The sequence below is a fragment of the Notolepis coatsorum genome, assembly GCF_963971535.1.
Source record: "Notolepis coatsorum genome assembly, chromosome: 3".
In the NCBI taxonomy this organism is placed as follows: Eukaryota; Metazoa; Chordata; class Actinopteri; order Aulopiformes; family Paralepididae; genus Notolepis; species Notolepis coatsorum.
Window position 1 is genome coordinate 95967032 of NC_140167.1, and position 14519 is coordinate 95981550.

A 14519-nucleotide genomic window follows, 5' to 3' on the forward strand; every position below is an offset into this window, starting at 1 on the left:
AAAAAGCTATCCTTGCTCATAGAATGTAGATGGTTATATGATTAAACTATATTTGTATATTATATCATTCTACATGAATCATGATTATTGTTATTATATTTTTGTATTCTTGCTTCGATGTTTGTTGAGACAGTGCTGGCAGAGGCAATTGTCAGAATTCTAATTCAATATTCAAAAAGATAAACTCATCAAAGGTGACAATGCACACATAAAGTGTGTAAGATAAGATATTCCTTATCTGTCAAAAGAAAAGTGCAAGAATCTATGATTTGGCTCCTCAGACAATAAAAATATATTATATATTTGTTATTGTATTTATGGTCACAGCCATAACCAGTACAAGTTCAGTTGGGTCAAATATTTAATATACAGTATAGACTAAAGACAGTATCAAGCCACAGTGGGCCAACATCTGGGAAATTACCAGAGAAATACTGGAAAGAGAGAAATATTTTTGGATTTTGCTTGTAAGATCAAATAAAACATGCATTTAAAAGAGAGAGGGGGGGGGGGGTAGAAACCAGAAATTGCACTGGAGGACCACATTAAATGGTAAATGGTGCTTTTATATATCTCTTTTATACAAAGCACTTTGCAATTTTTGGTCCTCACATTTTACCCATTCACGACACTCACACACCGACAGCGGAGGCGACCATGCAAGGTGCCAACCTGCTCATCGGGAGCAATTAAGGGTTAAGTGTCTTGCTCAAGGACACATCGACACGCTGCCCGGGGGTTCTTTTATATCACAGAGGACAACACAGTGACCTCTTCATCTTCATTATTAACCAATGCTCAGAGTATCCTTTCGGTTCCTATGGTAAGTAAGGCTTGGTTTTAGTTTTCATTTGTCAATGTTGTCCTCGGGCCTTAGTGTGTTTGAAAGACTCCTCCCAGCACAGTAAATTACTTGATTGGTTCTCTGTATTAAAGATGACAAAATATGACTTCTCCTCCCACCTCCTTTCCCCTCACTAGGAGCTCATGATAAGATAAGATGTTCTTTTATTGATCCCCTTGGATTCCAGGACAGTACATGAGAAGGAATAGAGCACATATTCTCCTTCAAACCAGCATAACAGTCTTGACTGTAAAGTTTCCTTTCTATCAGTTGAGTGTTGGAACCACTGGGTCAGTGCATTAACAATCAAAAATAAAAACACTACTGCTCCTTATTCCCTCCTTGCATACGACCACCTCCAGGAAGGAGCCTGGAGGAGATGATAAGCTATAGGGACGAGAGACGGAGAAGAAGAGGGACATTTTACAATTCATGTGCCTCGACGTTACAGACGAGGCAGAAAATGTCCTTTAATAAAACATCATTTAACATCTTTCTTTAACACGATTCTTCTGCATGCAGCACATTTTTATTATAAAAGCGTATCACCGAACACTGGGTGAACATAGGCTAATCAACTGGAGAAAAGGCAAAAGACCCAAAAGGGCATCCTGCCCTCCTCCTAATCAACAACTTCCTCCTCCTCCTCCTCCTCCTCTGTGAACTTGAGACCTGTGGTGTACTTGGGCCGAACCACTACGCGGTAGTTGACCTGCTCCGAGTGGCACGGATACGCTTGACCTGCACTGCTGTTAGCCGGCATGAGGGCCATGTCCTGGTTGTTGAGAGGCTTGAAGTCCTGAACGTGGACCACATACTCCCCCTCACACAACACCACAACCTTGTTCTGGTAAAGAATGCTGTTTTGAAACTCCACGGGTAAATCACGGTTGTTGTTCTGTGGTACCAGCAACGCGGCCGGGCAGGTCACCACGTTGGAGCACTGATGGCTTCTGATTAACACGTTGGTCGACCAGCCCATGTCCCTGAAGAGGGTGAAGTAGGCGCTGGTGTGCACCGGCGTACGGAAAGTGGCACTGAGACTTTCATAGCGCTGGCCTTTGCGAATGAAGTAGCCGTGGGATCTATAATGGTTGACTTCCTGTAAACTAAACACGTGGCTCCAGGGATTACCGGTGTAGATCCTGGGTGTGTACGGTCTCCAGTGACTTATGAGCTCACCAAATAAATGTCCAATAGGCAGAGAGTTGAACTGGAAGCCCTGCAGCTTGCCGGCCTGGTAGCGAACACCTTTGAGTCGGTACAGATCTTCAGCCGAGATCATAGGGAAACGGATGCATCTCAAAAGGTCAAGGTTAGATGCACTCCCTTGGGCTGCCTCCCAGCTCTCCAGCGCCTTAAGGACGAAGGCCTCGTCGGGTACCACCAGGTCGGAGCGGAACAGGAGAGCCTTGACGGTGGCCCGGGGCAGGCCGCTCCAGGCCGGGGAACGGACCAGAGCCTCGCAGTTCCACGCCAGGTAGCGGAGACAAGTTTGCTGCAGCGCCTTGTCACCGGTGCTGACGGAGTATTCGTACAGAGAACTCGGGGTCTGGAAGGTGGAGTCGTCGGGGAGAAGCCAAGGGAACAGTTTCCCCGCCTCCTCCTGAAGCTCTTGCAGACCCCAGTCAGACGCCATCTTGTGAATGCACTGCGCAGAGGATACAGTGATAGTGATCTGTCGTGTGTACAGGTACCTGGAAGACAGGGTCAGGTCAGCTATTGCTTTTCTAAACCCAGAATGGTAACTCAATAGTAACTCTTTCCATTACAACCTGCATATAGTCCTTTTACATATCTGTAGACGATACTATATCTATATCTGTACATATCCTACTCTTACTAGTTACGCTGCTGGCCAGTATGACTACTACCATACTGTCTTTACACCTGTATCACTGTACATATTATACTACAACTCTATACATACTGTACATCTGATAGCACTACACTCAGTAGTACTAATTCATATATTTTGTACCCAGTTTAATCACCTGTATATTGCTGTTGCACTTCTAATCTAATCTAATCGAATCGAATCGAATCGAATCGAATCGAATCGAATCTCCAACACATAGGAGCCATACAATAAGAAGTGGTGGAAAGTAACCAAGTATTTCACACTTAAATTGTAGGGAACTTCATACTTTCACTCCACTAGACTTCAAAGGAAATATTGATGAAGATGAGACACTTTCAAACATACAGCCAGCCAACTTCAATAGGATGTAATCAGAGTCAGCATAAATGGATGACATATCACTTTAAAACATAACCTTCAGAGGTCACAGAAAATATGCAATAATGTCACATTTACCTGACAAATGTGGTGACGTATGGGCGGCAGTCAGAACTGACGTTGATGCTGAGGCTGCTGTCATTCACGGAGGAGGAGGTCGTCCGCGGCTCCAAGGAGAGGATCAGTCTGTGAGTGCAGATGGTCTCCACCGTGCTGTTGTCCACCACCACGGAGACCTCCAGGTCACAGCCACGTCCACTGTGGAAGAGCTCACCCAGCAGTTCAGGGAGCATGGCGTTGTGGGTCACAGTGTATTCACGGCTGATGTTCTGGGCTGAGGCTGAAACAGATCAAAAAGAGAGACACGGTATCGATAATGTACTGGTGGAGTCTTCTTTATACACATTAACTGTCACATGATTGGACCAAGACGTTACTGTAAGTTTAACCACAGATACAGGTGGCTCCATGGAGACTATAATGTGATGAAAAGGCTTTTGGACATTAATCGGACAAACCTTTCTCACAGACTACGCCAGCGTCTTCACCGTGGTTGCAGTCTGTAACCCCCCAGCCCTTGAAGGGACAGCGGGACAGGTCCTTCTCAGTGCCCTCGCAGTTTAAATCATCCATCCAGATTCGACCACGACCTGAGACAGAAACCCTTGTTGAATGAAAATCGACACAAAAATCTGACATTGACCATAATTCACATGGCAGACACTTTCCTCTTATGCAATGCTCAGGTTGGGGTTCCTTTCCATCAAAGGAATCCCAACTTGAGCATGACATAAGAACAAAATGGCAGTTGTGTGAATAAAAAAACAAAACAATAAATTAATAAATAGTAATTGACCTTGACCATACACCCTCCAGTAACCGCTGACACAACTCCAGGGAAGTTGAGATGACGACAGACCACTCGCGCCTCCGCGATGTCCCAGCTGTCATCACACACCGTCCCCCACTCTCCATTATAGTAGACCTCCACACGGCCCTCATGAGGTAACTGGCCCCCAACGAGCCTCGCGTCACCATTCTGTAACCCTGCATAGTGGCAAAACACAAAACAATAACCTTTTTTTTAATGTTTTTTTGGGGGGGATGAATGTGTCATTGGAAAATGATAAGCATATCCCTTGCAATAAAACAACATTGAACAAAGGCTTTACGATTAATAGATTCATTTTCCATATGCAATCATACAGAATGACCTCTTTAGATGTAGTGCTTACCAGGGATGTACTATGTATAATGTTTCAGTCAACTAAGACCAAACCGACTGAATAATCAACTAAAAGGCGGCAGCTCTATCAAAGTTCAAAACTGCAGGGATAAGGCGGTCAGGTGGCGTAGCGGAGATTGCGTTCGTCACCAATACTGGAGACGCTGGATTCCAGCTCACAGCTCCGGCGTTGTCACCAGCTTGGCTGGCCGTTCACACTAATACAATTGGCTGTATTAGAGGGTGGGAAAGCTGGCGGGGTGGGTCCGGGTCGTTGTAAACAGCGACTCCTACAGTTCGGTCGGGGCGCCTGCTCAGTGCGGATAGGATCTAAGGGGGGTAGTGTGATCCTTCCACACGTTACACGCTCTCAGTGAGAGTCCGCGCTGCCAGGTGAAAAGAAGCGGTTGATTGGCTAGACGTGTGTCGGAGGAAGCACGTGATAGCCTCCACTCTCCCAGACCGACTGTGGGGGGTAAGTGCGCAGCGACCAGGAAGGGGATTGGGAATTGGCATAACGACTAACATTGGGATGGGAGAAAATCGGAGGAAAAAGGAGGGGAAAAAAGATCAATTAAAAAAAAAAAAAAAAAAAACTGCAGGGATAAGTAAAATGTTATGATGTAGCCGATAACAAATCTATAACTAATACTTTACTATAGATCAGTGATGGAAACATTACTTTTGCGAGTGTGAATGTTCCTTTTTGATTCAATACAATAATATGTAGGCTATACTTTAGTTCTTAATTAGATAACTGGCCCCCAACTAGCCTCATGTCACCATGCTGTAACCCTGTGGCAAAACACAAAACAAAACCAAGTAGAACAACCTGTATTCACAGAACTATAATAACAAATAGGGCTGTCCCCTCTTAGTCCATTAGTTCAGTCATAGGTTTTTAGTAATTTTTTATTTACATTTTTAAGTTTTTACTCTCCTGGCCATCTCTGTGTTGTGTATTGTTTTATTTCATGGAGGCAATCGTTCGGTGGAATTCTGTCCTCCCACGGCTTACTGCCTAAAACACCTATCTCTTCTCCCCCGTGCAGTCGGAACAAATGTACGTTGAATCGTCCATTTTGTATAAAAAAGGATAGTTTATTTACATAAACAAAGGTTCTCATACAGAATGAAGAACGAATTGAAAGTCTTTAAAGGTCTAAGCTAAGGAAAGCTAAGAAAATATCCATCTCATCTGTCTCGCTATCCACACGCTCCATTTCCCTTCCGCCCTGCTCTCGCTCTCCAGCAGGGGGACTGCCTGCTCTCTACCAGATTGTCCCGTCTCACTGTCAAGACTCAACTGAACTCGACCGGAAAAGCTCAACAGTTTTTCTGTCGGTTCCTTATCTCTTAAAATCTCTCTCTCTCTCTCTCTCTCTCTCTCTCTCTCTCTCTCTCTCTCTCTCTCTCTCTCTCTCTCTCTCTCTCTCTCTCTCTCTCTCTCTCTCTCTCTCTCTCTCTCTCTCTCTCTCTCTCTCTCTCTCTCTCTCTCTCTCTCTCTCTCTCTCTCTCTCTTCTCTCTCTCTCTCTCTCTCTCTGGCAGGAAATGATTTACAGGGTTTTTTGTAGATACAGTACTGAATTTTGCCATCCGGACACATGCAATTTGAAATATGAATATAGAATATAGAATATCAGACTGCGGCTGAGTGGCGCAGTGGGCAAGGCGCTCGCCACTAACGCAGGAAATGCTGGTATCGAGCCCAGCTCTCGGCGTTGCTACCGGCTTGGCCGGCCTTCATACTAACACAATTGGCAGTGTTAGAGGGTGGGGATTGGACGTTGTGGACAGCGACTCTTACAGGTCGGTTGGGTGACACCTGTACAGCAGAAACATGAAGTATCGGGGGCAGCGTGAGCCTCCCACGCGTTACTCCTCGCCACTGAGAGTTCGAGCTGTCTGGTGAAAAGATGCGACAGGCTGCCTCCTCGTGTACCGGAGGGGACACGTGATGCAAGGCTTCTATCCTCACTACAGCCGACCAGTGGGAGGCATAGACTAGCAACGTTCAAGACAGGGGAGGGAAGAATTGGAATCACGAAATTGGGATGGGAGAAAAAGAAACGCAACATTAATAAATCTGTATTCATCTATTTATGGCGTGATATCAATCTCGTACCGGTACCGGACTAATGAGCTATCTACCCTCCTTTTCTCTGTGGTGTTATCTCAAAATAATTTGCCCTCTGCCCTTGGAGCTCAGTCTAACTCGCCTCGTCGCGACCCGCACCACTATCTAGCCGTTTCTAACCTTTCCCCTAGAATCACGGTTCTAGCCTTGAGTTGGAGACACGTCTTAGCTGAGATGGCGTCCTTCCCCCACCACCCCCGAGCCAGAGGCAGACTGTTATCGTGGTTCTACTTTAACAACTAACCAGTTTAAGAAAGGCCCTGAATATAGGTATTACGTACTTTACGTATTTATCCTGTTACAATCATAATGAAAACCAGTCATATCTTTCAATATCTGTACTAGGGCTGACCCCTATTAGTCGATTAGTCGACTAATCGGTCGAAAGGAGCCGTAGTCGACTGCCAACCTCTTAGTGGAATAAAAAAAAATTACAATTTTTTTTTTTATTATCATTCTTTCCAAAAGAAAAGAGGCTTAGAAGCGTGGCTAACGCTAATGGCATGCATACCAGAGGCTAACTGCCTAAGGAAACAGGCACAGAGGCACTGAAGGAGGATTTCACCCATCTAATGAACACACTAGACTAGACAAATATCAAGATGTATCCACCATCAGTGGACCAATTGCATGCTTTTGCAGAGGACAAGAAGCCTTCAGTAGACTCCTTCAGACATTAAGCACCCCCCACAGCCCAAATGGAATGATAAAAAAAATATATATAAATTTTGGCCAATCATAGTCGACTATCCAAATCCTTAGTCGGGGACAGCCCTAATCTGTACGTATCGTACTCTTACTAGTTAAGCTGCTGGACAGCATCACTACTAGCATACTGTCTTTACACCTGTATCACTGTATTATTAGGGATGCAGGGGGCGGAGCTATAGGCGCGGCAGGGGAGGCAGCGGCCTTAGGGCCCGCCCACCGTCTGGCGGGAGGGGGGGCCCGGGCCCCGGCCCCCCCTCCGGCCCCGGGCCCAGGCCCGGGACTGAATGGAGTTGCCGTTCGCGTGTGGGACTGGATCGAACACAACTGGTGGTAACGGCAACTGGGACTGGTGCGTTTGTTTTTGATTCTAGGCTCCTCCCGTTTTGCCAGTACTGTGGTACGAGTACGACTGATAGCGTGTGGTTTAGGAACAGGGGCGTTTTGCACAAATCCAGCGCTCCCTTTCCTTGGCTGTGACGTAGCCACGTAATCTCACAAGCAGCGCGGAGGTGATATTTTTCTCTGATGTCGCGTTCACGTTACGTGGGAAGAATCGGAAGAATCAGCTTCCGACTGGGAAAAACCATTCACGTCAGCCTCCTAGTTGTAATTCCTACTAGGACATATGGGATTTTTTATAGACCCCGATATCTCCCACTTCGCGTCACGAATTGCGGAAGTATGGATGTGGGCGTTTTGATCGAGTCAATGCGTGAAGGCTTCCTAGTTGTAGCAACGAGATGTCTCTGTTCTTCCGCTTCTTCCCACGTAACGTGAACGCGACATCAGAGAAACACAACATAATAAGTCACCTGAACATGAATGAATGAAAACTTATTAACAGATTGCAGAATGGGTACAGTACAGTACAGCTCAATACATACAATTGTTAAGGGGATGCAGACCAGAGAAAGACTTTCGTCTTGTTTACATCAGGGTCCCCCACATCACCACCGTGGTGTATTAAAAATCCGACGACGCCGAGCAGCTAAAGGGGGACATTTACCAGCACAAAGTGTGGATATTATGATTTAACAAGTCTTATCTGTCCAGGACGATGACAACATTATTGCAGGTAAGCTACCTAGTACTACTAACGTTATCACGCTAGCTTGGATGCTAACTAACGTAATGTGAATGAATGAATGAAAACTTTATTTAACAGATTGCAGAATGGGTACAATACAGTACGGCTCGTTAAGGGGATGCAGACCAGAGAAAGACGTTTGTCTTGTTTACATCAGGGTCCCCCATTTTCAATTCATAGTGATCATAGAAAACATATACGTTACCACCTAGCACAATCTATGGTATTTCTAGGTTACCACATGGGTGGCTCATGTGAACACTTGTGAATTATGTGAGGGTGTATCATGATGATGGTAATTTGGCACTTAACGAACGTTACCTATCTCTTTGCCGTTTTGCATAGTGCACTGCATAGTACCAGAGATGACAAAAGTTATGTGGTAACATAGGTCGCATCACTGCCAGTAGTCGGCATATTACCCAATTCTGACTCTGGTATTAGTCAACTAACGTACTGTTAGCCAGCTACTGTAATAACGAAACTGAAATATCTAATGATGATAGTCAATCATAAAGACAGAAAACACTCTCATCACAGACAAGCTGGATCTGGCCAAATACCTAAACATGTCATGGTGAATGAATGAAAACTTTATTTAACAGATTGCAGAATGGGTACAATACAGTACAGCTCAATACATACAATTGTTAAGGGGATGCAGACCAGAGAAACACTTTCGTCTTGTTTACATCAGGGTCCCCCATTTTCAATTCATTATAACATAATGACATACAGATAGACAGTAGTGCTACATCTATACATGACATACCAGATTTGCAAATACAGTACTGTTTGTGATACGAAAAGAGTCCATAAAATAGAGTATATACATTTGACGTAGAAACTGTACATTGGAGGAGGTTGGGTAGGTGGGGGCGGGCTGTACATTGGAGGTGGTTGGGCGGGTGGGGGGGGGGGGGGGGGGGGGGGGGGTAGGAGGGGTGGGTGGGGGACACTGTACAACTGAACAAGCAAAACTGTACATTGGAATATTGACAAGACCATACTTGGTAATTTACTGTACATTGGGGGGGGGGGGGGGGGGGGGGTGATACAAAGTACCAATCCAGTCCATTACTTTTACTGAACAATACAGATGTCAATGGGCAAAAAGGATTGAGATATTTGTGAAAAGTCACTTGGATTTCAGTATTGGGTAAATTATCTACACCAGCTGCTTATTTCAGCCTGGTATCATTCCTACTATCTGATACCAGTATCTGCATTGTTATACCCATATTACATTGATCACATCCCATAACTTCCCTTGGAGGTGCGTAGAGGATGTGAACTAAGGATGGCAGCAACAACGAAACTACTTGCTACAAAATAATAATGTGATGTGATTTTATGTTGGTTTTTATGGGTTGAAGGTATGGACAATAAATGAATGAATTTAATTAACATGAATTCCTGGAATGAATGAATGAATGAAAACGTTTATTTAAAATGGACACCACAGCTACATTGGACCAGTCACAGTCGACAGACCAGATGTGTTGTTTTGCGTGTTTATAGCACAAGTGCTAGTTTTCAACACATTGAGGCTTTTCTAAAAGATAGAATAAAATTAACAGTAAAATACAGAATTAAAATCACAAATCAGAACAAATAGTTACCAGAGCAAGAGTCCATGATCAAAATAACAAAACCAGTCCGCGTCTAGTCTACATATGTGAGCACTGCTGCTTTGATTTCAGCCATACCTTGAGTCCTCTACTGAAGACGTTGGCATGGACTCCAGTTTTAAGCCAGTAGGCAGAGAGTTCCATAAGTTTGCCCCGTTAACAGAGAAGGCAGACTGTCCAAACGAACTCTTGCACATGGGAACAGTACAGTCACCATTATTGGAAGCTTGTGTGTTTGCTCTACTAGAGCTTCAACGTCTAACCACCAGTCCAGAAAATAATGATGAGACATGATCGTGCAAACATTTAAAAACAAGTCTAATATTACAGAAAATTACAAAATTGTCAAACGTGAAAAGATTGTGCTTATTCAAAACACTGCAGTGATGCCATCGTATTGGCTTACGGTCCATGATTTTTATAGCCTGTTTGTATATTATAGTTAGGGGTTTTAGTATGGTTTGTGAGGTTTGTGACCATGATGTGATACAATAAGACATGCCATTGTTTAAAAGCGCCTCTTGAAGTGAATCTCACCCAGTAAAAATGAAATGAAGAACACTCCTTCCTTATCCATTCCGATAAGGAGTGAAGGCCTTTTTGTGCAGGCCTCATAGTACCTTAAAGCAGTTTTGGACAAATCCCATTCATTGGATTTCTGCTGAACACATTATCTGTGATTATTTTAGCTGGGAGTCAGAACATTTGCGTTCCTATTGCAGATAAGCTAATATCCGTATAATACACCATTGTTCATAAAGGCATGAGAACATTCTTAAATGTATCTTCTCCAACCAGAACAGACTGGATCTCAGGGACGTTTTCACTGGGCAAGATTGACGTAACAGACACAACACATGACGAACGGTCACCGCCTTTTTGGCATGAACAACCATTACCTTTTATCACTATATTGATCAATCAGCAGTCTGTACATATGGAAAGTAAAACGAATTTATGGGAGGAATTTACGTGTATAAAATCTGCTGTCAGTCACAGCATTCCATCTGTGGACCTCCTGCGTGAGACCGCGGTGGAATCCTTTACTTGTGTGACTTAGAATAAACTCATCCTTTGTTATATTCTGAAATCGGACTTCGTCTCAATCTTATAATTATATTTAACCACCTGTGTGTATATTCAACCCTTTGTCCTTTGGCAGAAACCAATGTATGTGACGTGCCTTCTCTTCTGACGTAGATGAGTCTGCTCTTGGCCTTGTTCTCCACAAACTCCAGACTGCTGATGTCCTTCAGACAGGCCTTGTACTTCCTCATCTGTTCTGTGATGATCGACTCCACACACCTACAGAGAGCACGTATTTAGCACCATATACATTACAAAACAATAGAATAAAGCAGAGTATAATAGAATAGAATAAAGCAGAGTAAGAAAGAAAATGGAATATAATAGAATAAGATACAGTAGAATAAAACAGAATAGCACACAATAAAATGGAATAGAATAGAATAAAAATGAAAGGACAAGCATATTCTGTGTTTGTCCCAAATACAAGATAGAGTAGTGTTTTCTTTGGCCACAAATTACATTATTATTATTACTGTATTATTAGGGATGCAGGGGCGGAGCTATAGGCGCGGCAGGGGAGGCAGCGGCCTTAGGGCCCGCCCACCGTCTGGCGGGAGGGGGGGCCCGGGCCCGGGACTGAATGGAGTTGCCGTTCGCGTGTGGGACTGGATCGAACACAACTGGTGGTAACGGCAACTGGGACTGGTGCGTTTGTTTTGATTCTAGGCTCCTCCCGTTTTGCCAGTACTGTGGTACGAGTACGACTGATAGCGTGTGGTTTAGGAACAGGGCGTTTTGCACAAATCCAGCGCTCCCTTTCCTTAGCTGTGACGTAGCCACGTAAATCTCACAAGCAGCGCGGAGGTGATATTTTTCTCTGATGTCGCGTTCACGTTACGTGGGAAGAATCGGAAGAATCAGCTTCCGACTGGGAAAAACCATTCACGTCAGCCTCCTAGTTGTAATTCCTACTAGGACATATGGGATTTTTTATAGACCCCGATATCTCCCACTTCGCGTCACGAATTGCGGAAGTATGGATGTGGGCGTTTTGATCGAGTCAATGCGTGAAGGCTTCCTAGTTGTAGCAATGAGATGTCCTCTGGTTCTTCCGCTTCTTCCCACGTAACGTGAACGCGACATCAGAGAAACACAACATAATAAGTCACCTGAAACATGAATGAATGAAAACTTTATTAACAGATTGCAGAATGGGTACAGTACAGTACAGCTCAATACATACAATTGTTAAGGGGATGCAGACCAGAGAAAGACTTTCGTCTTGTTTACATCAGGGTCCCCCACATCACCACCGTGGTGTATTAAAATCCGACGACGCCGAGCAGCTAAAGGGGACATTTACCAGCACAAAGTGTGGATATATTATGATTTAACAAGTCTTATCTGTCCAGGACGATGACAACATTATTGCAGGTAAGCTACCTAGTACTACTAACGTTATCACGCTAGCTTGGATGCTAACTAACGTAATGTGAATGAATGAATGAAAACTTTATTTAACAGATTGCAGAATGGGTACAATACAGTACGGCTCGTTAAGGGGATGCAGACCAGAGAAAGACGTTTGTCTTGTTTACATCAGGGTCCCCCATTTTCAATTCATAGTGATCATAGAAAACATATACGTTACCACCTAGCCACAATCTATGGTATTTCTAGGTTACCACATGGGTGGCGCATGTGAACACTTTGTGAATTATGTGAGGGTGTATCATGATGATGGTAATTTGGCACTTAACGAACGTTACCTATCTCTTTGCCGTTTTGCATAGTGCACTGCATAGTACCAGAGATGACAAAAGTTATGTGGTAACATAGGTCGCATCACTGCCAGTAGTCGGCATATTACCCAATTCTGACTCTGGTATTAGTCAACTAACGTACTGTTAGCCAGCTACTGTAATAACGAAACTGAAATATCTAATGATGATAGTCAATCATAAAGACAGAAAACACTCTCATCACAGACAAGCTGGATCTGGCCAAATACCTAAACATGTCATGGTGAATGAATGAAAACTTTATTTAACAGATTGCAGAATGGGTACAATACAGTACAGCTCAATACATACAATTGTTAAGGGGATGCAGACCAGAGAAACACTTTCGTCTTGTTTACATCAGGGTCCCCCATTTTCAATTCATTATAACATAATGACATACAGATAGACAGTAGTGCTACATCTATACATGACATACCAGATTTGCAAATACAGTACTGTTTGTGATACGAAAAGAGTCCAGAAAAGAGAGTATATACATTTGACGTATTATTATTGTATTGTGATATGTTTTGTTTCATGTTGGATTTTTTTTTTTTTTTTTTTTTTTAATAATACAATAAATATCGGGGGGGGGGGGGGGGCCCGAGCTGTCAATCTCGCCTCGGGGCCCGTGGGGCATTCGCCTCGGGGCCCGTGGGGCATTCCAACCGCCACTGTAGGGATGGGTACCGAATCCGGGTACTTTTAAGCAGGGACGTGCACAGGACATCCACCCGTGTCACATTTCGGTAATGCAAAACAATGTGACAAGCCCCCCAGCAGCAGCAGCAGCAGCTACACGTAGCAAGCCTGCAGCCAGCACCTGAAGAACCCTCCGTTGACGACACTGAGGCATCGACATCTTCAGGTATATTTATTTAAATATATAGATGTGTACCTTTTAGTTCAGCACAATAGTTCATTTCTGGTTTGTTTAATCGTTTTATACTTGTTATTTTATAAAATATTATTTTTTATTTAAAGATATGTGTGTGTGTGTGTATATATATATTATATATATATATATATATATATATATATATATATATATATATATATATATATATATATATTAACAAATTGTTCTAAATAAATAATGATAATAAATTATTTGAAGTTTGGGATTCATTTTTTACACCTGAGGTATAGGTAGATTACATTTTTAGAGACTAAAGTACCGAAAAAAAGGTACCGTTGGGTACCGGTATCGATTCACAGGTACATATTATACTACAACTCTGTATATACATCTGATTAGCAGCACTACACTCAGTAGTACTAATTTATATATTTTGTACCCAGTTTAATCAACTGTAGCCTACATTGTATATCTCTGTTGCACTTCACTGTCACATTTGCACTCTGGTTGGACGTCAAACTTCTCTTTTTTTTTTTTTTTTTTTTTTATCCACTTTTTCTCCCATTTTTCTATATTTTTCTCCCATCCCAATTTCGTATCATCCAATTCAACCCTCCCCTGTCACGAACGCTGTTTCTTGCCTCCCACAAGCCGGCTGCAATGTGGACTAAGTCATACATAGCACGAGTCCCCTCCGGTACTTGAGGTAACAGCAGTCGCATCTTTTCACCTGCGCAGCTCGATCTCTCAGTGGCGAGGAGTAACGCGTGGGAGGCTCACGCTGCCCCCGACACTTCCTGATTCTACTGCGCAGGCGCACCAACCGACCTGTAGGAGTCGCTGTCCACAACGCCCGATCCCCACCCATCAGTTTCCACCCCCTAATACGGCCAATGTGTATTAGTGCGGACGACCAGCTAAACTGAAAGCAAATGTGGAGCGCTGGGCTCGAACAGGCAAGCCCAGCGTCTC

At 43.7% G+C, this 14519-nt stretch overlaps 1 protein-coding gene across 1 annotated transcript; it reads right to left on the reverse strand.

Moving 5' to 3' along the window:
- Positions 1-1466: 1466 nt before the first annotated feature.
- Positions 1467-11152, reverse strand: LOC311225920 (galectin-3-binding protein B-like; the record flags this gene model as incomplete). Its single annotated transcript, XM_084311311.1, is given in 6 exon segments — positions 1467-2541; positions 3162-3423; positions 3602-3733; positions 3940-3951; positions 3954-4130; positions 11059-11152. Coding segments are annotated over 6 exon segments (1752 nt in total).
- Positions 11153-14519: the final 3367 nt, after the last annotated feature.